Source organism: Hibiscus syriacus, unplaced genomic scaffold (assembly GCF_006381635.1).
Source record: "Hibiscus syriacus cultivar Baekdansim isolate YM2019G1 unplaced genomic scaffold, ASM638163v2 tig00003041_pilon, whole genome shotgun sequence".
NCBI lineage: Eukaryota > Viridiplantae > Streptophyta > Magnoliopsida > Malvales > Malvaceae > Hibiscus > Hibiscus syriacus.
This window is the reverse complement of record NW_024061960.1, coordinates 6,456,013-6,471,190: the sequence shown is the minus strand read 5'-3', so window position 1 is coordinate 6,471,190 and position 15,178 is coordinate 6,456,013. Positions and strand designations below refer to the sequence as shown.

The following is a 15,178-nucleotide window of genomic DNA, read 5'->3' as shown; positions in this document are numbered from 1 at the left end:
TTTGGACTATCGCAACGAACTTGGAATAAATCGCACTGCGAACTTCGACTATCGTAACGAATTTAGAATAAATAAAATGGTATTTTCTCTTAAATTAATAAAATGAAACAAAGTCTTGAATACATAAAAGGGTAAAACTTTGAGTCACCGTAGCTGGCCTTGAAGGCAATAAATGGGATGACCTTAGTGAGATAGATTATTTATTTACGTGACCTAGGTGGTGAGATACTGCTATCTATTTATGTATTCTAGGTGGTGAAATAGTATTATCTATTATTATGATACATTTATTATTATAATTTTTTTAAAGAAATTTGAAGGGTTATAGATTAGATTTTTTAGAGTTATTCGATGAAAGAAACACTAGATTGGCATTTAAGAAGTAACAGAGGAATGAACTAATAACTTTGAAGTCCAACAGTTGTTGGCGACGGTGATCAACGATGATCGATGACGAAAATTGACAATGACTGACGACAATGATGACTAGTGGCCGACAAGAGGAACTTTGACTGAATTAATTTGATATTTTATCTAAAGTTTATAGGTTAAATTAATATTCTATGTAAAGTTTAGGGTCAAATTATTTTTTTTTTCTAAAATGCAATAGTCATGCTAAGATTTAACCAAATTTTACCAACTTGTCATATGAACAGATTAATAATAGTTAATGACCCAATGACTAATAATAAGACGGATCAAAAAACAAAAGTGAGCTAAACGTGAAAATGATAATGTGAGAGTTGTATAAGTTCTTAGGACCTAAAGACAAGTTTAGGCATTTTATAAATGGGATAAATTGTGAAGTGAGTATCGACACCCTAATTGCCACACATACATGAAATTTGAATTAAACCTAATTGGTTTATAAAAGAAGTTGAAATGATTGATAATGTCTAGATGAGCCTTAAAGAAGGCTTTAATATGATAAATGACATAGATGCACTTGTGGGGTACAAATTAATAAAGCATCCTTATAAGTCAGGAATTATGAAACTATCCCTATATGATTAAATGGATAAAATGAAATCAAGTCTTGAAAACATAAAGGGTAAAGCTTTGAGTCTCCATAGTTGGCCTTGGAGGCTATAAATGGGATGACCTTAGTGAGATAATCTAGGTGGTGAAATATTATTATCTATTATTATGATACATTTATTATAATTTATTTTTTAAAGAAATTTGAAGGGTTATAGATTAGATTTTTTTTAGAGTTCTTCGATGAAACAAACACTAGATTGTCGTTTAAGAAGTCACAGAGGAATAAACTAATAATTTTGAAATCCAACAATTGTTGGCGACGGTGATCAACGATGATTGATGACGAAAATTGACAATGACTGACGACAATGATGACTAGTGGCCAACAAGAGGAACTTTGAGTGAATTTAGGGGTGAATTTGATATTTCATCTAAACTTTATAGGTTAAATTAATATTCTATGTCAAGTTTAGGGTCAAAATTTTTTTTCTTTCTAAAATGCAAGAGTCAGGTTAAGATTTAACCAAAATTTACCAACTTGTCATGTCTAGGGATGGGCACTCAACTCGAACCCAACCGGTTCCGACCCAACCCGATCTGGTCAGATTTTTTTAAAAAAAAATTCGTGTTCGGGTCGGGTTGGGTTCGAGTTTAGGGTGAAAAATACCCGACCCGACCCGAAAAAGTTATATAATTTTACCTTATATATTTAGGAATAATTACAATAATACTCCTCTATATATAATTTTTTTCAATTAAGTCACTGTTTTTATTGAATAAAAATATTTTTTTATTATTTCGAGTCGGATCGGGTTTCTAAGTCATATATTCGGGTCTGATCGGGTCGACCAAAAACCCGACCCATGCCCATCCCTAGTCATATCAACAGATTAATAATAGTTAATGACCCAATGACTAAAAATAAGACGGATCAAAAAAATAAAGTGGCCTAAACGTATTTTTTTCAAAACCAATTACCAGTAAGAGAGACCAAAACCGAAAGGGATCACTAGTATAGTTTACCCTAAAATAAAAATAAAAATAAAAATAAAAATAAAAATAAAAATAAAAATAAAAATAAAAATAAAAAATTATCTCTTGAAAATGCTGTAAATATCTTTCCTCTCTGTTAATCACTAAAACCCGATTATCATTAATGTTATATCTACCGTTTTCCTGCGAGAGTGCAGCTCTCGCATTTTCGTCAATTATATGTCTTTGAAAGCTCTCTTCTTATTGACACGTCTCTTTCCTAACAGAAGCCAACGCCTGGCTTTCTAAAATGGCCTGCGGCGCCTCTCCCGCCTTCTTGCTCCGCCTTGTCCTCGAAATCGTCTCCGCCAATGCAGCCGGCGGAACTCACGCCGCCCATTCCCTCTTTAAAAAGGATTGCACGGATCTGGTTAGGAGGATTGCTCTCTTCACGCATTTGCTCGAGGAAATCAGAGATTCTGGTGGATCCTCTGATAATTACCATGCCCGTGCTTCCTCTTCCTCTGCTTCTTCGTGGTCGGCGGATCTGACCGTGGCTCTCCAGGAGGCTAAACGTCTTGTGTCCGTCTCCTCCGCCTACAATTCAGATGATTCCTCCGTAAATAACCCATCTATTTCTCTCTCTCTTTTAACTCCATTTCTTAATGAGTATCATATAATTGGATTAATTGATTCTGAAAGGGTTTTTTTTTAATAAATGTTGATATGCAGTCATGCTTTTTATTTTACCATTTTAATACTAATTATACGTTTCATTTTGGATTTTATTGATGAGGTCAATTGTTATGGGAAATTGATATACTTTGACCCTTTTCCTCCCTCCATGTCAATTACTTTACCTTTGATAGATAGCTCCATTTTTTGTAGGGATTTTTTTGGTTAAGGAAAGCACAGATGTTGCTGGATTTTTATTGTTGATATGCATAATTCTTCTTAATATGTTTTGTTCTAGTATGAGTGTATGACTCTAAAATTTTTTGTATCTTGATTTAAGGATGGAGGTGCCAAAAGGTTGTCTTTCCAATTCCAATGTGTTACATGGAAGCTGGAGAAAGCTTTAGGGAAAATCCCATATGATCAATATCAAATCTCTGAGGAGGTTCAAGAACAGGTCTAGCTCCAGAATTTATATGTTTCTGCAATTTCCCCCGCTATATTCACTTGCATTTTTAACACATAATTCCTTTTTTCAGGTATCATTGGTAAGAGCTCAATTGAGAAGAGCAACAGAAAGATACGGGTCTTTGAATTTGAGAAAAGTTTCAAATGCATTGTCCCAGCCTCTGGAAAAACATTGTGGGAGTACCAACAGTGGAATTTCAGCAAAGCTGGATAACATTTCGATAAACCAGGGTACAACGAGTTCAAGATGTGATGCAGATCCAACGACTAAGATATTGGAAAGAGTGAAGAGCTCTTCAACCTCTTCTGAGGTTTCCCTATTGGATGAAATTGATCTCATGAGGCTAGATACTGTAGCCACTAAGAGTCCTGAAGAAACAAAGAAGCCTGATGCACTAGTAATTCCTGAAGATTTTCTATGCCCTATATCTTTAGAACTAATGAGGGATCCGGTGATTGTGTCCACGGGACAGGTAATATGCTCACCCAACTACTGCTTGCATTTCGGTTTCTTTTTCTGTAGTCAGTCTTTGCCTTTTGCTATGTCTTATAATCTTGCCCATTGATTCGTCATCTTCTTGATTTCACAGACATATGAGAGGTCTTACATTCAGAGATGGATAGATTGTGGCAATGCAACATGTCCAAAAACTCAGCAGAAGCTGAAAAAATTAACTCTAACCCCTAATTATGTTTTGAGAAGTTTGATAACTCAATGGTGTGCTAAACATGACATTGAGCAGCCAAGTGGATTAACAAATGGTAGGCTTAAAAAGAGCAACGGTTCTTTACATGATGTTAGTGGTGACATGGCAACCATCCAGGCTCTGGTCTGTAAATTATCAAGCCGGTGCTTCGAGGAACGTAGGGCTGCTGTGGCTGAACTCCGGTCATTGTCTAAAAGAAGCACAGATAATAGGATATTAATTGCCGATGCAGGAGCGATTCCTGTTCTGGTCAACCATCTAACAACCGATGATGTGTCATTACAAGAAAATGCAGTGACTTCAATTCTTAACCTTTCCATATATGAAAATAACAAGTCTCTTATTATGCTTGCTGGTGCCATTCCTTCCATTGTCCAAGTTCTCAGAGCTGGAAGCATGGAAGCAAGAGAGAATGCAGCGGCGACCCTTTTTAGTTTGTCACTCGCAGATGAGAACAAAATTATAATAGGTGCATCTGGGGCGATACCAGCTTTGGTAGATTTGCTACAAAATGGGAGCGCTAGAGGGAAAAAAGATGCTACAACTGCTCTGTTCAATCTATGCATCTATCAGGGGAACAAAGGCAGGGCTGTGAGAGCCGGAATTGTAACAGTCCTTCTGAAGATGCTTACGGATTCAAGGCACTGTATGGTTGATGAGGCTCTAACAATACTTTCGATTCTTGCTAGCAGCCACGATGCTAAGGCTGCTATCGTAAAGGCTAGTACCATTCCTGTTTTAATCGATCTTCTAAGAACAGGTTTGCCCCGCAGCAAAGAGAATGCAGTTGCGATTTTGCTTACTTTGTGTAAAAGAGACACAGAGAGTCTTTCCTGCCTAAGTCGGCTTGGAGCCGCCATACCCTTGACGGAGCTTACCAAGAGTGGTACAGAGAGGGCCAAGCGGAAGGCTAATACATTGTTGGAACATCTTTGCAGATTACAGCAGCACTGACCGTAATGATTGCGTTAGACAGTTTGCTATTCTATTTATTAATTTATTTTCGATCGACTCTAATTGTTCGACAGAGTTACCATTCTATTACTTTCAGGCATGAGAAGTAGGGAGATATGAGATACAAAGTCATTCTCATTGCTCTCTATTCATTTCTTTCATTAATGAGTGCTAAATGTCCATTTGATCTCGTAGTTTAACGTAGATTTCTCTGTTTGTTCTCTCTTGCTGGCAGGGATAGACTCAGGGGGAACGGGTAAGAACAATCGTCTCCGTAAATATTTTAAATTTTTATATATTTTAGATATCTTCTTTGTATATTCGATTGAAAATCTATTTTTGTCTCTCTAAAATTTTATAAGTTTATCTTTAAAATTTTATAAAGAGAAAATCGCCTCAGTGACCAAAAAAAAGTTATAATATACGATTTTAACCAACTTTTTTTGGATTTGCCAAAATGACCAACAAAATCGCAACGCGAAATAAAAATCGCAACGCGATCCCCAGAATCGCAAATCAGTTTCCAGAATCGCAACGCGATTCTTGAAAATCGCGATGCGATAGTACAAATTCGCATTGCGATTTTCCATAATCGCAACGCGAATATGAAAATCGCAACGCGAACACATAAATCGCAACGCGTATCCGTAAATCGCAACGTGTATCCGTAAATCGCAACGCGTATGGGTAAATCGCAATGCGTATCCGTATATCGCAACGCGTATCCGTAAATCGCAACGCGTATCCGTAAACCGCAACGTGTATCCGTAAATCGCAACGCGTATCCGTAAATCGCAATGCGTATCCGTAAATCGCAACGCGTATCCGTAAATCGCAACGATAATCCGTAAATCGCAACGCGTATCCGTAAATCGCAACGATAATCCGTAAATCGCAACGAGAATCTGTAAATCGCAACGATAATCCGTAAATCGCAACGAGAATCTGTAAATCACAACACTGAAATTTTGGGTATATAACACTGAAATCATAAACTAAATCCCTAAATCGCAACTCATTCCATCTCCATCTATCACTCTCTCCGGCGACATCCGTTCCTATATCCAACGACATCCTTCCCCATCCGGCAACAGGTCTTAGTTTCGCATCTCGTTTGTTTAGTTACAACCATGAAATCATCTAATGTTGATCATGTTTGGATAGATTTGTGTTTTGGAGGGTCATGGGATAATGTTAATGGTGTTTTACAATATATGCCTTTACCCATAAATCTTCAACTAAAATTGTCTTTACAAAAGTTAACTTATGAAACTCTAATGCTACGTGTTTCAAATAAATTGAATTTAGAGCCCCTAAGTGGATTTAGGCTATCTTATCAGAGAAATGGTAAAGTTTATTTGTTAACCGACAATGAAGATGTTGAACGATTCATTGCTTACATTAGTGTTTCACAAGATGATGTTACATTGTATGTTGTTGAACCTAGAAGTAGTATTGTTGGGTCAGTAGCGGGTAGTAATCAACTAAGTTTTTCTCAAAACCCACAACCTTTCTCTAATCCAAATCCCAATCAACTTTCAGCACCAAATTCCGGTTTTCGTATTGACCAGTTAGACGATGATGAGCCAACAGAAAAATTGTGATTACTAGTCAGTATTCGAAATTTGGTCTTGGTCAATATCCGGACTTTGATATTGGTCAATACACGGATTTTGATGATGTTTCAGAAGAAGAAACAGACCATGCGTGTAATGATATTGATATTGGTCAATACCCGAATTTTGATGATGAAACAGCCGTTGCCGAAGAATGTAATGTTGATGATAATGAGGAGGAAGTTACGACTGTGAATGAACATGTTGAACATCCATTCTGTAATTCATATAATCCTGAAGAAGAAAAAGAAGAAGAAAAAGTCCCCGAAGAAAAGAAAATGCCACGGGCGTATAACTGGAATATGCCAGAATTACTTCAGATACCGGAAGAAGAGTTGATAAAGAAAGCAGTTGATTGTTACACAAAAGTTATTCGTATCAAGAAAGATGATTGTTTTGATACAAAGGAAGACTTGAAGATAGCTTTATATACGAAATGTGTGGAAGATGGCTATCAACTAAAAGTTAACAAATCAAGCAAAGATCGTTTCGAAACAAGGTGTATGATTGACAAAAACTGTACGTGGCGTATGATTGCAAAGAGAATAAAAGATTGCAAAATGTTTCAAGTTAGGACTTTTATTGATAAACATACATGTTCAAGAACCCAAGTTTTTCCTCACCATAGACAGGCAAACAAAAAGGTGTTGGGTGGTTTTCTGGCTGAGTTAATGTTTTTGAATGGCAGGGTATATCGGGGACATGAAATTATGACTGACATGAATGCTCGGTTCAAGATTAGTATATCATATTCTCAAGCTTGGAGAGCCAAATGTTATGCCTTGGAATTGTTGAGGGGGTCGCCAGAAGCATCGTTTGCCCAACTGCCGGCTTATTGTCACAATTTAAAGCTGAAAAATCCTGGGTCGGTAACTCATATCAAAACAGATAGAGATGGACGCTTTGAGTTGCTGTTTATCGCCATTGGTGCTACGGTTAGTAAATCAATATAATTTTGTTGACTCATTTTTGTTAGTTACATGCATTTCACATTTAAATGATTATATTTCTTGTGTATATTATTTTGTAGATTCGTTCGTTTATTACTTGCATGCGCCCAGTTATTATAGTTGACGGAGCACATTTGAAAGGTCGATACCTTGGAGTAAACTTATTAGCAGTAGCCATGGATGCTAACAATGGGATATTGCCAATAGCTTACGGGGTTGGCAAATCTGAAACCTCTGATTCATGGACATGGTTTATGGGGCATCTTAGGGATTGCATAGGTCCTATTAGCAATCTGACAATCATATCCGATAGGGCAAACTCAATTGACAACGCTGTTAGAAGGTGTTTCCCAGATGCTTTTCATGGACTTTGTGGTGTTCATTTGTATAGAAATCTAAAATCAAGGTCTGCTGGTATAAAAAAGCACAAATGGACATACTGGAAGGCTGTAAAAGCTTATCGGGAAGTGGATTTCAATAAACATATAAATTGTTTAAGACGTGTTTTGCCTCAGTGTGCTCAAACACTAGAAGATGTCGGGTTTGAAAGATGGTCAAGAGTACATCAACTTGGAGCAAGATATGGTTTCATGACGTCTAATAGTGCAGAATCAATCAACGCTCTAAGTCGTCATTCCCGGAAATTACCCATTACTATGTTAATGGAGTTTTTTCGAGCCTCTATTCAACAGTGGTACTACAAGAAAAGAAACCATGCAGGTATTATTTCTTTGAATTCGTAACTTATCATATTTATATATTTTACTAAGTATTGTTTATTTAAATTTACAGGAACATTGGAACATCGTGTTACACCATGGACTGAAAAAAAGATAACGAAACGTGTTGTGAAGTCAACGTCATGGAGAGTTGAACCATGTTCAAACACTTTGTTTCAAGTACTGGATAATAACTTAAATGGGCTAGTCGATCTAAATGCAAAGACGTGTAGTTGTATGAAATGACAAACATCTGGTTATCCGTGTGGCCATGTTATAAAAGTTGCTCTTCATTTAAACCAAGATGATTCAAGCGCATACGCTATGGATTGCTACACTACAGAAGTTTATCGACAGACTTATGCCGAGATTGTCTACCCTATTCCACATCCTTCTGAGTGGGACATACCAGATGACTTACAAACAGTTTTGCCACCAGCCATGGACAGAAGGCTACCTGGCCGACCAAAAAGTCACGATCGTATACCGTCTAAGGGTGAAGAGAAGAAGAGATCGACATGTAGTCGGTGCAAGGAAAGTGGTCATACAAGGTTGACATGTGGATCACCAGTGCCATCAAAATCATCTTTTCCTCTACCAAAATATGGATCCTCATCAAAATCCAAAGCTCATATGGTGTGAACTTTGTATTATGTAAACGTTGTTATTCAGTTGTATTATGTAAACGTTTTAACATTTAACATTTTATGTGTATTATGTAAACGTTGCCATCAAAAGCTCATATGCAAACGTTGTATTATGTGGATTTTATGTGTGAACTTTTAACATTTTCAGTTGAATTAATGACTCAGGCCAACCATTTTGACTTAACCAACTCTTGTTATTCAGTTGTTATCACTATTAGGCATGCATTTGACTATCGCAACACGGAAAATACAATCGCAACGCGAAATGAAAATCCCAACATGAAAATCGCAATGCGGAAATGAAAATCGCAACGAGAGAATCGCAATGCGAAATGAAAATCGCAATGCGAAATGAAAATCGCAACGAGAGAATCGCAATGCGAAATGAAAATCGCAATGCGAAATGAAATCGCAACGAGAGAATCGCAATGCGAAATGAAAATCGCAATGCGAAATTAAAATCGCAATACGAAATGAAAATCGCAATGCGAAATGAAAATCGCAATGCGAAATGAAAATCGCAACGAAAGAATCGCAATGCGAAATGAAAATCGCAATGCGAAATGAAAATCGCAACGAGATAATCGCAATGCGAAATTATAAACGCATTGCGATTTTAATTTCCGCATTGCGATTTTCATTTCGCATTGCGATTCTCTCGTTGCGATTTTCATTTCGCATTGCGATTTTCATTTCGCATTGCGATAGTCATTTTTGCCTTCAACATAATGCAGATTGAAATCAACAAAATCAACCATTACATTTCAATCAATTAAACAAGCACAAATAAGAATTATGTTCGCATCAATTACACAAATCAACTTTTACAAATCATCTTTTACAAATCAATTAAACAATCAAAAATTGAATCAACTTTTACAAATCAATTAAACAATCAAAAAACAATCAATTAAACTATTGAATCAACTTTTGCAGCTCGACATCATTTTCACGCAGTTCACTTCTGAGATTAACCTGCAGAAACCAAACATTTGTTCAAACAACACTTTCTACGCAAATTATTGAATTCTAATTACTTAACCAAACATTTTCATTTATAAGTATAAACTTACCAATTGTTTATGGACATTTTTATAACGCGGATGCAGGTAGGCAGCGTCTCGTATATATCGATTTAGCCATATAATGCCGAAACCACAAGCCTACTGCAGCTTTATCTCTATCGGTGGGAGGTAGATACTTGATGCTTCCCGTCGTCAAACGCTCCAACGCCAAGCATACGAGAGGACCACAATCTCCTCTGGCTCCGCTCGTTTGTTGTGGCGCGGTCTCGTCTCTAATAACTGTAATATTGAGCTTCTTTGGCTTCTTGTTTCCAGAACGAGTCCAATAATTGATCGCATCCAAGAATTTAGCCAAATGAGAGCTCCATCCCTTAATAACATCTCTTAAATCAGCCAATGATATGTAATTTATCATGCTGTCATACACTATTGTCTTAAGGGATGGGAGCTGAAGCTCGACGAGAATCCAATGTTTACGTTCCAAAACAGGGATAAACACCTGCAATCATAAGTAATAATTCATTCATTTGCGCACTTATTTCATAAAACCTTTAAACTCAATCTAAAATAAATACTAACCTTATCGACCTCCCACCATGCAGGATAAAGTTTAGCTTGTCCATTGCCCAAATCAAATGATTCATCTCGTGCATTCTTCAAGTGAACGGCGTGAAAAGACGTCGGCATTATTGTATATCGTATATTTTTATTTTTCTTAAGTTTTCTTATTATTAGAAGACGTGTCACCCACGCATCGATATGCTGTTTTACAAAAAAGACATATATTAGTGACTTACATAAATTTAAAAAAAAATTAATCAATTGAAATATAAGAAAAATATAAGACTTACCCCCCCATCGAAATAGCCATTGTCTTCGACCCCTAATAATACGCCCCACCAAGGCCGTTCAAGCAACAAAAAGATATCATCGGTGAGCTTGCATATGTCAGTGAAACACCCCTTGCTCCGCTCATGTAGATAAAAATCAACTGCGGTCTTAGCCCAAAGGGTGTTATCCAAAATTGTGTCCGGTAGTTGTTCCCTCTCCTCTTCAGATACCGGTATGGTACTGGCCGGTAACTCATACGAGAGCCAACTCTCATCCATCATGTCCGGAACCGGTGGGGGTTTCTCAATACTTCGATATATTACCCCATGTGAATCGGGCTCTGGAATGGTGGGAGGGACCTCTTCAACGATGACAGTTGCCTCTTGAACGGTGGGAGGGGACTCTCGAGGAATGATATGGGGGGCCTCTTCAACGATAGGAGTGGACTCTTGAGGGATGACAGGCGAGTCGGGCTTCTTCTTGCGGTGTCTTCGCACTATTGGGGTGTACGGAGACTTAATAGCACGTGCACGCTGTCTGATGCGTGAACTCCGTCGTGCAAGCATAACCCGACGTAAAGCATCCACTCTATCGGGCCGCTAAATAATTAAATACAAAAATCAGTAAATAAACAGACATGATATTTAAACAGTGAAAACAAAGACAAATATGTTTCAAACTTGCATTGTATTCACCCAAGTCATTATTCTATCATAGTTCACAAAATGCATCAGATAACAAAGAAAAATATGTTTCAAACTAATACCCTGAAGTTAGTATTTGTCTTTGATTTGTCTATTGGTTGAAGTAATGCAATCCATTCAAGTTTCAATTTGCAGAAGAAGAAATAGTTTACTTTCGCAACACGAAACTTAAAATCGCAACGCGAAACCAAAATCGCAACGCGAAATGAAAATCGCAACGACAGAATCGCAACGCGAAATGAAAATCGCAACGAAAGAATCGCAACGCGAAATGAAAATCGCAATGCGATTTTGGTTTCGCGTTGCGATCTTGTCGTTGCGATTTTGGTTTCGCGTTGCGATTCTGTCGTTGCGATTTTTATTTCGCGTTGCGATTTTGGTTTCGCGTTGCGATTTTAAGTTTCGTGTTGCGAAAGTAAACTATAAATTCTTCTGCAAATTGAAACTTGAATGGATAAATTTACTTTCAACCAAAAGACAAAACAAAGACAAATACTATTTCACAGTGTTAAAGAATACACAGTTTAGCAGAATTGGCAGCAACCGAACAAATTTACTTTCAACCAAAAGACAAAACAAAGACAAATACTATTTCACAGTGTTAAAGAATACACAGTTTAGCAGAATTGGCAGCAACCGAACAAATTTACTTTCAACCAAAAGACAAAACAAAGACAAATATATTTCACAGTGTTAAAGAATACACAGTTTAGCAGAATTGGCAGCAACCGAACAAATTTACTTTCAACCAAAAGACAAAACAAAGACAAATACTATTTCACAGTGTTAAAGAATACACAGTTTAGCAGAATTGGCAGCAACCGAATAAATTTACTAAGCAATCTAAGTGAAATGGCTAATCTAAGTGAAATTACGAGTAAATTTATCATTAAGTTAAATATGGAAAATCTTAAACTTACCTCGTTGCGTAGAGTATGAACCTCATTCTGCAACGATACTATCATCTCACGTAGAGCGGCAACCTCACCACGTAAAGTTGACACCTCCACACGCCATGCACCATCGTTATCGCGTAGAGTACCGATCTCCTCACGCAAGGCATTGACCTCATCACGTAACTCCCTTGACTCATCCCGTTGAGGTGGAGGTGGAGAACAGGGAGATAGGAGTCGTGGCATCTTTGCCGGTCGCCTATCATGAGGTGATGGTGGAGAAGAGGCTCGATGATGTGACGGGATAGGTGATGGCTCTCGTTCTAGAGGTGTATAGTCGTCACGATCGGGTGATGGCTCTAGGTGAGGTGATGGCTCTCGAATTGGAGGAAGTGGATGCTGCTCATCATCCGTGCCATCAAAAAACTCTGACTAGCTTGCCACCAATCAGTGGCAAGCTCTTCCTCCGTGGGTGACAGTCTTTGTAATGGAATGTTGGCCTCCTAAAATATAAAAACTCAAACAAAGTTAAACGTCTACTATTAATAACTTGTTTATATATTATATGAAAGTATTTGTGTTAACTTACATTATTTATTGTGGCATATGGTATTAAGTCTTCCCAATCCAACAGAGTTTTCCTCTTCCAGGAAATAGCCCTGGGAATATCATTTGACGTTTTTATTGCATATGTACGCATGCTGGGGAAAGCCTCGAATATCCAAATCTACAAACAATATAATAACAAAATTAGTAATTGTTAAATAATTAATTATAATTTTAGAAACATTATATAGAAATTCTTACCTTAAAGGCCCAAACAAAGCCTGACAAAGTGTATTTGGACCCATCGCCCCGCAAACTTTTGCGGTCATCAAAGGCAGACGACAACTTAGTCCAGGTAGCTTTCCATATATACGAACCCCACGGAAACAGATTCCATGCATTCAGGTCCTCTACCAATATTATTAGCTCCCGATGAATAGGTTGTCTGGCCTCTCTGCCTAAAAAGCCGGCATACACAAGTAGTAGAAGGCATACTCGGACAACATCGACGTCTTCCATCCGAGTGAAACCAGCTTTCTTATTAAATAATTTCTTCAGGTCGTCGACATGTAGGTTCGGCTTCTCCATTGACTCATCCGGAAAAACCCGGGATAACCATGATGGGCGGGCGATATGACGAGTGTACCGGCCTACATCATCGTGTCCGAATCGTAGACCAGTGATTAAGCAGAACTCCTTCCGCCCAAAGCAAGTATACGCTGGTGGAAAATGAAACCATATCTCTTCCTCACCACGTTGTATACTGTCGGGTAGATTTGATGTCATGGTCTGAAGCCACAAATGGGTCAAATTAGCATCTCCACCCGGATGCTGTACTCTCAGCCATGGCCCGAAGCAGGTTTCCTCAAACAATTGTCTTTGAGCAGGTGAAAGCTTCTTTGCAATTGTAGTGGCCAGGCTGACTTTATTTCTCAAGGTCAATTGAGCCGAAAAAAATTTCTACAAAAACAATAAACATACCAAGTTAGATATACCAAAAACTACACTGTGAAGATATACCAAAAACAATAAACATAAAAAGTAGTAGTTTATTCTTTAAACTAAAATTTGCAACACTGTTTTGTCTTTTGGTTGAAATGAAAATCGCAACGAGAGAATCGCAACGCGAGATGACAATCGCAACGAGAGAATCGCAACGCGAAATGAAAATCGCAACGAGAGAATCGCAACGCGAAATGAAAATCGCAATGCGATTTTGGTTTCGCGTTGCGATTCTCTCGTTGCGATTTCCATTTCGCGTTGCGATTCTCTCGTTGCGACAGTCATTCTCTCGTTGCGATTTTCATTTATCTCGTTGCGACTCTTCTGCAAATTGAAACTTGAATGGATTGCATTACTTCAACCAAAAGACAGAACAAAGACAAAGACAAATACTAACTTGAAAATCGCAACGAGAGAATAGCAACGCGAAATGAAAATCGCAACGACAGAATCGTAACGCGAAATGAAATCTAAGTGAAATGGTTAATCTATTATTGAAATGACCAGTAAACTTATCATCAGTTTCAATATGAAAAACCTACAATAATGCAAACATTTCAAAATAAAATAATTAAAAAAACTAACCCTCGGAGGTTGATTTTCCATTTCTGAATATTGTGAGGGATTTCTGACCGTGAATGGTTGTGAGGGATTTCGCCGGAGATGGGGACGGAAATCTTCGGAGATGGGGACGGATTTCTTCGCCGTAGAGAGTGAGAGATGGAGATGGGACTGAGTTGTGATTTTAGGTTTTAGGTTATGAGTTGCGATTACGGGATTTTGTCTTAATATTCTTTTTGTAATTTGAAAATAAAATACGCGTAGCGATTATAATGGCGCTTTAAATATCGCGTTGCGATTTACGGATACGCGTTGCGATTTTATGTATTATCGTTGCGATTTACGGATACGCGTTGCGATATACGGATACGCATTGCGATTTACCCATACGCGTTGCGATTTACGGATACACGTTGCGATTTACGGATACGCGTTGCGATTTATGTGTTCGCGTTGCGATTTTCATATTCGCGTTGCGATTTTGGAAAATCGCAATGCGAATTTGTACTATCGCATCGCGATTTTCAAGAATCGCGTTGCGATTTTGGAAATTGATTTGCGATTCTGGAAACTGATTTGCGATTCTGGGGATCGCGTTGCGATTTTTATTTCGCGTTGCGATTTTGTTGGTCATTTTGGCAAATCCAAAAAAAGTTGGTTAAAATCGTATATTATAACTTTTTTTTGGTCACTGAGGCGATTTTCTCTTTTATAAATTCATCATTCTAACATAAAATCTTATGTCCATCCATGTTTGCCGGTAACATGTCTTAAGACAAGATTATCCAATGATAAATAAAGTAGAGCAAAAAAAAAAGCATTTTTAAAATAAATAAATAAAATGTGTCCATTTTGAAAAGTAAAAGCAAGACATTTGTGAAAAGTTCAAAAGCCAACATAATGGAAAATTGACTGGGAACATCTGCG

At 37.7% G+C, this 15,178-nt stretch overlaps 1 protein-coding gene across 1 annotated transcript; it reads left to right on the top strand.

The window, feature by feature from the left end:
• Positions 1 to 2,203: 2,203 nt before the first annotated feature.
• LOC120170210 (U-box domain-containing protein 11-like) lies at positions 2,204 to 4,891 on the top strand. Its single transcript, XM_039178191.1, has 4 exons — positions 2,204 to 2,572; positions 2,969 to 3,085; positions 3,168 to 3,569; positions 3,687 to 4,891. Exons 1-4 carry the CDS (start codon positions 2,264 to 2,266, stop codon positions 4,755 to 4,757), a joined length of 1,899 nt encoding a protein of 632 aa, XP_039034122.1. The 5' UTR covers positions 2,204 to 2,263; the 3' UTR covers positions 4,758 to 4,891.
• Positions 4,892 to 15,178: the final 10,287 nt, after the last annotated feature.

Bases quoted from the DNA above. Each gene is read 5' to 3' on its own strand.
- LOC120170210 (XM_039178191.1), top strand. From the start codon at position 2,264: ATGGCCTGCGGCGCCTCTCCCGCCTTCTTGCTCCGCCTTGTCCTCGAA. The intron at 3,086-3,167 runs GTCTAGCTCCAG...TCCTTTTTTCAG, and splicing joins CTGAGGAGGTTCAAGAACAG to GTATCATTGGTAAGAGCTCA. The intron at 3,570-3,686 runs GTAATATGCTCA...TTGATTTCACAG, and splicing joins TGATTGTGTCCACGGGACAG to ACATATGAGAGGTCTTACAT.